This window comes from Salmo salar, chromosome ssa17, assembly GCF_905237065.1.
Source record: "Salmo salar chromosome ssa17, Ssal_v3.1, whole genome shotgun sequence".
NCBI lineage: Eukaryota > Metazoa > Chordata > Actinopteri > Salmoniformes > Salmonidae > Salmo > Salmo salar.
Genome location: NC_059458.1, coordinates 22,677,223 through 22,689,491, shown reverse-complemented (window position 1 = coordinate 22,689,491; position 12,269 = coordinate 22,677,223). Strand labels below are relative to the sequence as shown.

The 12,269-nt window shown below is 45.0% G+C and overlaps 1 protein-coding gene across 1 annotated transcript in view; it reads left to right on the top strand.

The window, feature by feature from the left end:
* Window positions 1–12,269, top strand: part of LOC106575514 (prostaglandin F2 receptor negative regulator) — a 45,436-nt gene that overhangs the window by 23,325 nt on the left and 9,842 nt on the right. The window contains exons 7-9 of the mRNA XM_045699051.1: window positions 1,496–1,715; window positions 1,819–2,003; window positions 3,408–3,515. Of these exons, the coding sequence (XP_045555007.1) occupies window positions 1,496–1,715; window positions 1,819–2,003; window positions 3,408–3,515 (513 nt within the window). The remainder of the gene's footprint in view (window positions 1–1,495; window positions 1,716–1,818; window positions 2,004–3,407; window positions 3,516–12,269) is intronic.

Genomic DNA, 12,269 nt, shown 5'->3' with positions numbered 1-12,269 from the left:
TCATGGCTCTATGTAGTACTGTGCGCCTCCCGTTGTCTGTTCTGGACTAGGGGACTGTGAAGAGACCTCTGGTGGTATGCCTTGTGGGGTATGAATGGGTGTCTGAGCTGTGTGCTAGTAGTTAAAACAGACAGCTCAGTGCATTCACAAAAACAAGTAGTAATGAAGTCAATCTCTCCTCCACTTTCAGCTGGGAGAGATTGACTTACATATTATTAATGTTAGCTCTCTGTGTACATCCAAAGGCCAGCTGTGCTGCCCTGTTCTGAGCCAATTGCAGAAGTCCCTTTTGGTGGCACCTGACCACACTACTGAACAGTAGTCCAGGTGCGACAAAACCAGGGCCTGTAGGACCTGCCTTGTTGATAGTGTTGTTAAGAAGGCAGAGCATCGCTTTATTATGGACAGACTTCTCCCCATCTTAGCTACTGTTGTATCAATATGTTTTGACCATGACAGTTTACAATCCAGGGTTACTCCAAGCAGTTTAGTCACCTCAACTTGCTCAATTTCCACATTATTTCTTACAAGATTTAGTTGAGGTTTTAGGGTTTAGTGAATGATTTGTCCCAAAATACAATGCTTTTAGTTTTAGAAATATTTAGGACTAACTTATTCCTTGCCACCCACTCTGAAACTAACTGCAGCTTTTTGTTGAGCGTTGCAGTCATTTCAGTCGCTGTAGTAGCTGCTGACGTGTGTTGAGTCATTTAGTCAAAGCGGGCGGCATGACATTAGTAAAGATTGAATAAAGTAAGGGACCTAGACAGCTGCCCTGAGTGACAGCTATGAGTCCTAGTTTCCACTGTTGATTTGAGTCTAAATAGTTCTCAACAGTTGCCCTTCGGCTTCCACATTCTCACACACACACACACAAACTGAACCCCGTGAGGCTGGTTAGATGATGGCGATCTAGTGTAATAGCTACTGAATAGCGATGAGAAGTGATGAGGATATACAGTAGGGAGTTTTTATTTCTCCTTCTAGTTCTGACTGTCTTCCTCTGTTTCCTCCCAGCAACTCTGGGATTCCCCTTCTCTCTCTCTCTGTTAATCCCTCCCTCTTCATCTCACTCTCTCTGTCCATCTCTCTCTGCAGAGCTCAGTCAGTGTCTTTGTCCATTCATGAAGTCCGGACTTTCCTACTGATGGTCTGTCCACTCAGTCCCTGTGGTTACTACTGACAGCTGGTTGTTAGGTTAGAGTAGCAGTGGTTGCAGAGCGTCTGACTGTTTACTGTCTGTCTGTAGTCCTGGTTACTCCCTACCACTCTACTAGCCTCAGGCTCTAGCTTGATTGATTGCACTGCTTCCCTTGCCGTTACCTCGGTATCCGGCCCACACGATCGCACAAATCCCAGTTGCTCTCATGGTCCTTGATTTAGGTTGCGCTCCAGGCAGCTTTCTAAGTCATAAGGATGAAAATTTTGGTGATTGATTGACTCACTGATTGATGTATTGATTGATTGATTGATTGATTGATCTCTCTCTCTCCAGGTCCGTCTCTAACCGCCGTGGCGCAGCGTGTGCGTGAGGCGGTGGCGGGCGGAGCCACCTTTGAGATGAGCTGTACCATATCCCATGTGCACTTGCAGGACCCGGGCTACTCTGTGCTGGTGCAGACTCAGGAGAGCTTGGACTCTGCCACCAGAACCGTCCTCTCTCTCAGTCCTGACTCTGTACTACAACATGGAGGGGCTACTGACCCTAACCGCAGGTAAACACACACAGTACTGAGCCGTATGTATCATAAGATGAATGAAGTTGTGGTGTTATTACTAGTGAGCTATGTTGAAACTAAACTGGGTTCTGGCTCCCAGGGACAGCCTGGTTCTGACTAAGACGGGTCCGGCTGAGTTCCGCTTCCGTCTGGCCGGAGTGCAGCAGGCTGACAGGGGCTTCTACTGGTGTGACATCACCGCCTGGACCAAACAACCAGGCCAGGCCTGGACCAAAGCTGTCAGCGCCAAGTCCAACAAGGTCCAGATCAACTTCCAGGAGACTGGTACGAGGATGGAACACACACCCTGATCACCACTGAGTTACATAGTAATATCTTCTGTGTCCTACTGAGTCTATACCCACTAGACTTTTACTGAAGCTCACACATGAACTCTAAATATACTCTCTCACATGAACTCTAAATATACTCTCACACATGAACTCTAAATATACTCTCTCACATGAACTCTAAATATACTCTCACACATGAACTCTAAATATACTCTCACACATGAACTCTAAATATACTCTCACACATTAACTCTAAATATACTCTCACACATGAACTCTAAATATACTCTCACACATGAACTCTAAATATACTCTCTCACATGAACCCTAAATATACTCTCTCACATGAACCCTAAATATACTCTCTCACATGAACCCTAAATATACTCTCACACATGAACCCTAAATATACTCTCACACATGAACCCTAAATATACTCTGACACATGAACTCTAAATATACTCTCACACATGAACCCTAAATATACTCTCACACATGAACCCTAAATATACTCTCACACATGAACCCTAAATATACTCTCACACATGAACCCTAAATATACTCTCTCACATGAACTCTAAATATACTCTCTCACATGAACTCTAAATATACTCTCTCACATGAACTCTAAATATACTCTCTCACATGAACTCTAAATATACTCTCTCACACATGAACCCTAAATATACTCTCTCACACATGAACTCTAAATATACTCTCACAACCATGAACTCTAAATACACTCTCTCACACATTCCCTGCATCGGCCTAGTTGGCTGTGTTTGATGTTCGTGGGAGAGAGGTGTAATCAGTTACTGAAACCTCTACTACTGTCTCTGGGGAGGTAGACCCCTTGAGCACTCTCTCTCTCTACATCTCTCTCACTGTGGAAAGACACACGCTCTCTTAAATGTGAGTCATTTAGCAGACGCTCTAATACAGAGCGTCTTACAGGAGCAAATATAGTGAAGTGCCTTGCTCATCAGCAGATGTTTCACCTAGTCGGCTCGGGGATTCGAACCAGCAACCATTCGGTTACAGGTCCAACGCTCCTAACCGCTAGGCTACCTGCAGCCCTTCTTCCTCTCTGTGGGGTGGAAGCTTCAAATCGGCACCCCATAACCAACCTCTCCTGGACAAATCAGTTAGAAGCCGCAATGATCTGTATCACTGGCTCTCTTTCTCATGTGTGTTGAACATGTGTTAGAGGAGACACCATACTGAGTCCTTCTGTAGGTGCTTATACACACACACACACACTCTGACTGGCTCAGCGAGCTGAGAGGAGCTGTTTGGATGAGCACCTTTGAAAGACCTGGCGAAGGACCAGTGTTAGGGGTGTAAACACAGTGAATGTAACCCCTGACCTCTAACCTCTGTGTGTTCCTTCCTGTAGGCCCCACATTCGCCGTGGCCATCCACTCTGACACCACCACTGTGTATCCCTGGGAGACCGCCAAGATGGTGTGTGCCCTCAGCGTCTCTGGAGCATCCCCCAAGTCAGGTAGGAGACGACACACACACACACTCACTCTCATCAGGTGATAGCTGTATCCATAAGACACAACCTTCCATTGTTGAGACAGACTGAGTTAATTCGTTTCTTATCAGCTCTCCTGTTCACATCTCTCCATCCTTTCCTCCCTTCCTCCTGTCCTCCTCCTGCCTCTCTTATCACTGTTCTCCCAGCTCCAGGAGGAGGGCAGTGTGATCTCTTATTGGAAGTCATTCTGTCTCCTTCTCTCCTATCAACTCTCTCTGTCTTCCTGTCCCTCCCTCAGCCATTAGATTACATAACTCTGTGTCTGTCTGTCGGTCTCTGTCTCCTTTCTCCTCCTCCTCTCTCTGTCTCATTCATATTGTTATCTTTCTATATTCTTCAGTCCACGAGACCGGTCAGATCAGAACAGAGAGTTCTGCTCATAGCAGCTGTGTGTTTGTCTGAATGTGATTGTGTAATTATGTGTCATTTTTCCGAACCCCAGCTGTCGGTGTCTGTGTGTGTATTCACATGCATACACACACATAAGCCTTCCTGTTATTCACATGCATATCAGAGAACGTAATGGAATGTCATGGTAATCTTATGGGCAGTTACAGCTTCTTTTCCTGATGGTGGAACATAGCAGTTAGTTACCTACAGGGAGACAGCTGGAAGGATGCAGGGGAATGGTATGACTGAACTACACTGTTAGAATATGTTAGTTAGTTATTACCTACAGGGAGACAGCTGGAAGGCTGCAGGGGAATGGTATGACTGAACTACACTGTTAGAATCTGTTAGTTAGTTAGTTACCTACAGGGAGACAGCTGGAAGGCTGCAGGGGAATGGTATGACTGAACTACACTGTTAGAATCTGTTAGTTAGTTAGTTACCTACAGGGAGACAGCTGGAAGGCTGCAGGGGAATGGTATGACTGAACTACACTGTTAGAATCTGTTAGTTAGTTAGTTACCTACAGGGAGACAGCTGGAAGGCTGCAGGGGAATGGTATGACTGAACTACACTGTTAGAATCTGTTAGTTAGTTACCTACAGGGAGACAGCTGGAAGGATGCAGGGGAATGGTATGACTGAACTACACTGTTAGAATCTGTTAGTTAGTTACCTACAGGGAGACAGCTGGAAGGATGCAGGGGAATGGTATGACTGAACTACACTGTTAGAATCTGTTAGTTAGTTAGTTACCTACAGGGAGACAGCTGGAAGGATGCAGGGGAATGGTATGACTGAACTACACTGTTAGAATCTGTTAGTTAGTTAGTTACCTACAGGGAGACAGCTGGAAGGATGCAGGGGAATGGTATGACTGAACTACACTGTTAGAATCTGTTAGTTAGTTAGTTACCTACAGGGAGACAGCTGGAAGGCTGCAGGGGAATGGTTATGACTGAACTACACTGTTAGAATCTGTTAGTTAGTTAGTTACCTACAGGGAGACAGCTGGAAGGATGCAGGGGAATGGTTATGACTGAACTACACTGTTAGAATCTGTTAGTTAGTTACCTACAGGGAGACAGCTGGAAGGCTGCAGGGGAATGGTTATGACTGAACTACACTGTTAAAATCTGTTAGTTAGTTAGTTACCTACAGGGAGACAGCTGGAAGGATGCAGGGGAATGGTATGACTGAACTACACTGTTAGAATCTGTTAGTTAGTTCATGGCTTTTTTGGGTTAGAATGGCATTTTGTCTTCTCAATCGACGGCAGAATTTTCTCCAACAGTGGTGAGGGCTTTTGGGTTTAGCCTAGGGTTTTGTTCCATCCCAGCACTGACATACCCAATTCAACCAATCAGCTGATTATCAAGACCTTTAATTTAGTTGAATCAGGTGTTAATTAATTAGAGCTAGGCTGGAGTAAAAGCCTACAGACCCTGTAGGTTTAAGAATGCCATGTCTCATCTGTGAGCCAGACTTACCTTCTTATTGTCTTGGTTGTGATGCCTCACAATAGGTATTGTGACGCACTATTCAAGACAAACTGTTCCAACAAATCCTACTGATACTAAAACAGACATCTCGTTTCCTTCAGGTGTGGCAGTGGTTTGTTTCGTTTAGTCATGTGCCGACTGATGCGGTATTGCCCAACCGTGCCGTCTGCGGTGTCCTAAACTCACGTGGGTAGGTGTGTGTGTGCTGTCATTTAGTCATGCACCGGATGGTGTTACCCAACCTTTGTTGTCTTAGCGCACACACACTATTTATTCCTTCTTCTATTACAGAGGTGGGGCATATCTAATCCCCATATTAATCCTGTTGATGTAGGATGTGTGAGGTGCTGTAAAACTGTCAACAATACCACATGAAGCCAAATGGCAGAGAGACTTGGTAACAGATGTCTAGGAGAGGACCTGGATAGTATCTGACGTTACTGATGGTTTGGTGTAAATGTTGAGTAATCCACAGTGATACTCTATATAGAAAGGAGAGGAACTGGATAGTAGCTGACGTGACTGATGGTTTGGTGTAAATGTTGAGTAATCCACAGTGATAGCCTATATAGCAGGTATTCCCAAACATAATTCCCAAATGTCGTCGGGGGTATGTATGATAAAAACGTGATTCACATTTAAAACAAATATATACACTACCGTTCAAAAGTTTGGGGTCACTTAGAAATGTGACCCAAAAAAAGCACATTTTTTGTTAATTTAAAATAACATCAAATTGATTAGAATTTCCAGCTACAATAGTTATTTACAACATTAACAATGTCTACACTGTATTTGTAATCAATTTGATGTTTTTATATATTTACTTATTACCGGTCAAAAGTTTCAGAACCTCTATTTGTTCTAGAATTTCTTTATTTTTACTCTTTTCTACATTGTAGAATAATAGTGAAGACATCAACTATGAAATAATACATATCGAATCATGTAGTAACCAAAAAAGGTTTAAACAAATCAAAATATATATATATATATATATATTTTGAGATTCTTCAAATAGCCACCCTTTGCTTTGATGACAGCTTTGCACACTATTGGCATTGTCTCAACCAGCTTCACCTGGAATGTTTTTCCAAAAGTCTTGAAGGAGTTCCCACATATGCTGAGCACTTTTTGGCTGCTTTTCCTTCACTCTTTGGTCTAACTCTTCCCAAACCATCTCAATTAGGTTGAAGTCTAGGGATTGTGGAGGCCAGGTCATCTGATGCAGCACTCCATCACTCTCCTCCTTGGTAAAATAGCCCTTACACAGCTTGGATGTGTGTTGGGTCATTGTCCTGTTGAAAAACAAATGATAGTCTCACTAAGCCCAAACCAGATGGGATGGCGTATTGCTGCAGAATGCTGTGGTAACTGTGCTAGTTAAGTGCACCTTGAATTCTAAATAAATCACAGACATTGTCACCAGCAAAGCACCCCACACCATCACACCTCATCCATAGATTATGGTGGGAAATACACATGCAGAGATCATCGGTTCACCCACACAGTGTCTCACAAAGACACGGCGGTTGGAGCCAAAAACCTCCAATTTGGACTCCAGACCAAATGACAAATTTCCACTGGTCTAATGTCCATTGCTCATGTTTCTTTGCCCAAGCAAGTCTCTTCTTATTGGTGTCCTTTAGTAGTGGTTTCTTTGCAGCAATTCAACCATGAAGGCCTGATTCACGCAGTCTCCTCTGAACAGTTGATGTTGAGATGTGTCTGTTACTTGAACTCTGTGAAACATATATTTGGGCTGCAATTTCTGAGGCTGGTAACTCTAATGAACTTATCCTCTGCAGTAGAGGTAACTCTGGGTCTTCCTTTCTTGTGGCAGTCCTCATTAGAGCCAGTTTCATCATAGCGCTTGATGGTTTTTGTGACTGCACTTGAAGAAACTTTCAAAGTTCTTGAAATGTTTCGCATTGACTGACCTTCATGTCTTAAAGTAATGATGGACTGTGATTTTTCTTTGCTTATTTGAGCTCTCAGGTCTTTCCATCATTGTATGTTTTTTTTGGTGTACAAATGAACTCAAGCTTAAGGACAATGTCAAATGTGATATAGCGAAGCACCTGAGTGAGTTGGGTGCGCAATTATGCAGGTACTTTCCTGAAACGGACGACACAAACAACTGGATTCGTTATCCCTTTCGTGCCCTGCCTCCAGTCCACTTACCAATATCTGAGCAAGAGAGCCTCATCGAAATTGCAACAAGTGGTTCTGTGAAAATGTAATTTAATCATAAGTCACTGCCAGATTTCTGGATTGGGCTGCGCTCAGAGTATCCTGCCTTGGCATATCGTGCAGTTAAGACACTGATGCCCTTTGCAACCACGTACCTATGTGAGAGTGGATTCTCGGCCCTCACTAGCGTGAAAACTAAATACAGGCACAGACTGTGTGGAAAATGATTTAAGACTGAGACTCTCTCCAATACAACCCAACATTGCAGAGTTATGTGCATCCTTTCAAGCACACCCTTCACATTAAATCTGTGGTGAGTTATTCACCATTTTCTATGACAAATAAGGTTTTATATGTAAGATGGTAAAATAAAGAGCAAAATTGTTGATTATTATTATTTTTTGTGCCCTGGTCCTATAAGAGCTCTTTGTCACTTCCCACGAGCCGGTTTTTGACAAACTCACACTCATTCTTATGTTTAATAAGTGTGTTGTGTGTGTGTGTGTGTGTGTGTGTGTGTGTGTGTGTGTGTGTGTGTGTGTGTGTGTTTGGCAGGCTTCCAATGATGGCAACAACAGTGCGCTGACCCTGGTGCTAGAGGGGGTACGCAGCTGGAGGTTGAATGTTTGAAGGGGTGCGGGACTATAAAAAGTTTGGAACCACTGCTATATAGAAAGGAGAGGGACTGGGTAGTACCTGACAGGACTGATGGTTTGGTGTAAGTGTTGAGTAATCGACATTGATACTCTATATACAACATTTACAGTGCAGGAACAAGCCTGAGCAGGAGAATCACATTCCTATGCAGCACTGGAATGAGCCTACCCACAAGACCTAGCGTCACAGAGAGACTGCAAGATGACACAAACAGCCACCTTTCCTTGTTTCCTTTCCTAGCTGATATAACTGGACAGATGGATAAAAAAATATATATTGGTCTATCATCATGTCCTGTCAGATTAGTGGACGTCAAGGAAATGCATATATATTAGACCATTAGGACGCAGCTGGTGTGGCGATTGTGTGAGACCGACAGACTGCACGTGTGTTGGTGGGAATGTTGCACTTGTGAACTGATGCTGTTGAGAAAGCTAGCTAGCTGTTGGCCTGGCGTGTTGATGCCTGCGGACCAAGACTAACGGGAGACGTCAGATGTTCACAACGTAAGGAATGCACAGCAAAGGTATAGAGTGTGTGAGTGGTTGGGACACGAGGATGCTGTCATCAAAGAGCAGAGTTATGTGTTTGTTTGTTTGGCAGCAGTTGTAGCTGACAAGCAACAGCTATTTTTCTCAGATGCTGTCGTGTCTCTGTATCCTGTCTCTGTACTCTGTACCCAGACTACGGAGTCTGTTTCCTTAGGGGAGAACCTGAAGACTTTGTCCCTGCTTGTGCCAGTTGCTACCATGAGAGGAAATAACATAAAAAGGACAACAGGAGGTTAAATTAAGATCAAGAGAAAGATGGAACATTAAATTGTTTATTGGTTTTAATTTTCTCTGAATGGAGTGGAATGTGGACTCGGCCCAGTAGCGCATCACATCCGGCCGTGATTGGTAGTCCCATAGAGCGGCTCACAATTGCCCCAGCGTCGTCCGGGTTTGTCCGGGGCAGGCCGTCATTGTAAATAAGAATTTGTTCTTAACTGACTTGCCTAGTAAAATGTAAAAACTGTAAACCCACTGAAAGAAGCATGTAAAAGTCTGACTAGGATTCAACCATCCTTTACGACTAGAGTAGTTCACTGAGTCTGTCTAGTCTCCTCTCCTAGTCTGCCCCACAGAATCAAACTAGCCTGCTAACCCTGTTCTCTCCTAGCCTGCCCCACAGAATCAAACTAGCCTGCTAACCCTGTTCTCTCCTAGCCTGCCCCACAGAATCAAACTAGCCAGCTAACCCTGTTCTCTCCTAGCCTGCCCCACAGAATCAAACTAGCCTGCTAACCCTGTTCTCTCCTAGCCTGCCCCACAGAATCAAACTAGCCTGCTAACCCTGTTCTCTCCTAGCCTGCCCCACAGAATCAAACTAGCCTGCTAACCCTGTTCTCTCCTAGCCTGCCCCACAGAATCAAACTAGCCTGCTAACCCTGTTCTCTCCTAGCCTGCCCCACAGAATCAAACTAGCCTGCTAACCCTGTTCTCTCCTAGCCTGCCCCACAGAATCAAACTAGCCTGCTAACCCTGTTCTCTCCTAGCCTGCCCCACAGAATCAAACTCGCCTGCTAACCCTGTTTTCTTCTCCTCTCCTCTACAGCCAGTAATTAATAGTTATATTCCATGGTCCATTACCCCCCTCACAGGGAGAAGAGGAGACTGGAGAGATCTCCTAAAAGGAGTGGTCAAGAGAGAACAGTCTAACTCACTGGTGTGGGGAAAGAGAGACTCACTCAGGCTCTTCAAGTTCTTCTGGTAATAAAGGGCAGGACGGCTTGAGCATAGAAATAGAAGGCGTAACACAACAGAACAGACATGTGTTGTGTGTCAAATGGCACCCTACTGCACAATGTCTCTTTAGATCAGCTCATAACTCTAAGAAATACAACATTTTTCGCATTCCACCCAAATATTGGCGTCACAATAGAATTTACGCGACGTTGTGACTTGTTAGCGTCAATTCCAAATGAGACACCCAAAATGGCCGCTGCCCGTCGGTCATGGCCCATTGCTCGTAATTGGAATGGCCGTTCTGCTCATTGTGATTCTACGAGGTCCATGCAGTGTTTAGTATTCCTGTGTGCTGTGTTGTAGCAGCGCTTTATGGCCCACATGTAATAGACGTTGTTCTATCAGACATCAGTGGCAGTATCCCTGTTGAGTTCTGTGTTCTGGATGCCTGTAGTGTCTCTACCACTATTGGTCTTTACTTTCTGCTGTTGCTGGTAAAACTAACTCCCCCTCTGGGGATCAATACATGGAATGAACCAATCAAATGTATTTTATTCAGTTCATTTCGATGTGAAGACAATCTAGTTTTATTTCTCCTTAGCGGATCCTGGTGTTGATGAGATGGAGGATATAGGTGGAGGGGAGGATAGAAGAGGTGGAGGGGAGGATAGAAGAGGTGGAGGGGAGGATAGAAGAGGTGGAGGGGAGGATAGAAGAGGTGGAGGGGAGGATAGAAGAGGTGGAGGGGAGGATAGAAGAGGTGGAGGGGAGGATAGAAGAGGTGGAGGGGAGGATAGAAGAGGTGGAGGGGAGGATAGAAGAGGTGGAGGGGAGGATAGAAGAGGTGGAGGGGAGGATAGAAGAGGTGGAGGGGAGGATAGAAGAGGTGGAGGGGAGGATAGAAGAGGTGGAGGGGAGGATAGAAGAGGTGGAGGGGAGGATAGAAGAGGTGGAGGGGAGGATAGAAGAGGTGGAGGGGAGGATAGAAGAGGTGGAGGGGAGGATAGAAGAGGTGGAGGGGAGGATAGAAGAGGTGGAGGGGAGGATAGAAGAGGTGGAGGGGAGGATAGAAGAGGTGGAGGGGAGGATAGAAGAGGTGGAGGGGAGGATAGAAGAGGTGGAGGGGAGGATAGAAGAGGTGGAGGGGAGGATAGAAGAGGTGGAGGGGAGGATAGAAGAGGTGGAGGGGAGGATAGAAGAGGTGGAGGGGAGGATAGAAGAGGGGAGGGGAGGATAGAAGAGGGGAGGGGAGGATAGAAGAGGTGGAGGGGAGGATAGAAGAGGTGGAGGGGAGGATAGAAGAGGGGGAGGGGAGGATAGAAGAGGTGGAGGGGAGGATAGAAGAGGTGGAGGGGAGGATAGAGGAGGTGGAGGGGAGGATAGAAGAGGGGAGGGGAGGATAGAGGAGGGGGAGGATAAAAGGTCCAGTGGGAGGAATCTTACAGCATACTGTTGTGTTGTGGTGGGGATCAAGCTTGTTAATGGGAACACTGGTGATGATAATGTATTTGTTTTGCCGTCTTGGTTATTGTTGCTACGCGTGTGGTTCAAAGAGCAGTATATTCAAGGAATTACAGTCCACTGAAACAGCTGGGACCAATCTGAGGCAATGTGACGATGGGTGTGTGCTCGCAGACATGTGTGCATGTGTGTGAGAGAATGTTATCTGCAGTGCCTGGTACAGGGGGTCTTGGCAGGTACCTCTTCTTTTTGTTTCTCTAAGGTGTGGTGGTTCACCTTAATTCCTCTTTCGACATCTTCTATTTGGATAGTGTAATGGGTGTTCATACAACTCCAGGGATGTGTTGTTATTTCAATATCTTCATGTTCTCTCTTCCTGTCCTTTGTGTTATAATTGTATTCACTGTCAAAGGAGGCAAACGGTGGCTTTATGAAGCTTTATAACTTAGGAGATCCTTTCAGATGGGAACTGTGTGGCTTCATAGAAACACTCTGCTTACTATTCAATATAAATGGCCCAGCTACCAAACTATTAACCCTTTACACTCACAGCCCCTGTCATCCCATATACTGGTTGAAAATGGCAGATTTGGTCATTAATGAACACCTCAATTGGAATGCAGGGGCTGTACAGTAACATGTTGTATATGACGTCAGAGCTCAAGCTGTCTGCTTTACAGAGCTGTATGAGTTTCAACTGGCAGACGTTCTAAACGTGTTTATACAGCGGGTGGTTCAGAGTTCCCATTGTTAGAGCCTCTCCTGCCCGTGATATAAGACAACATA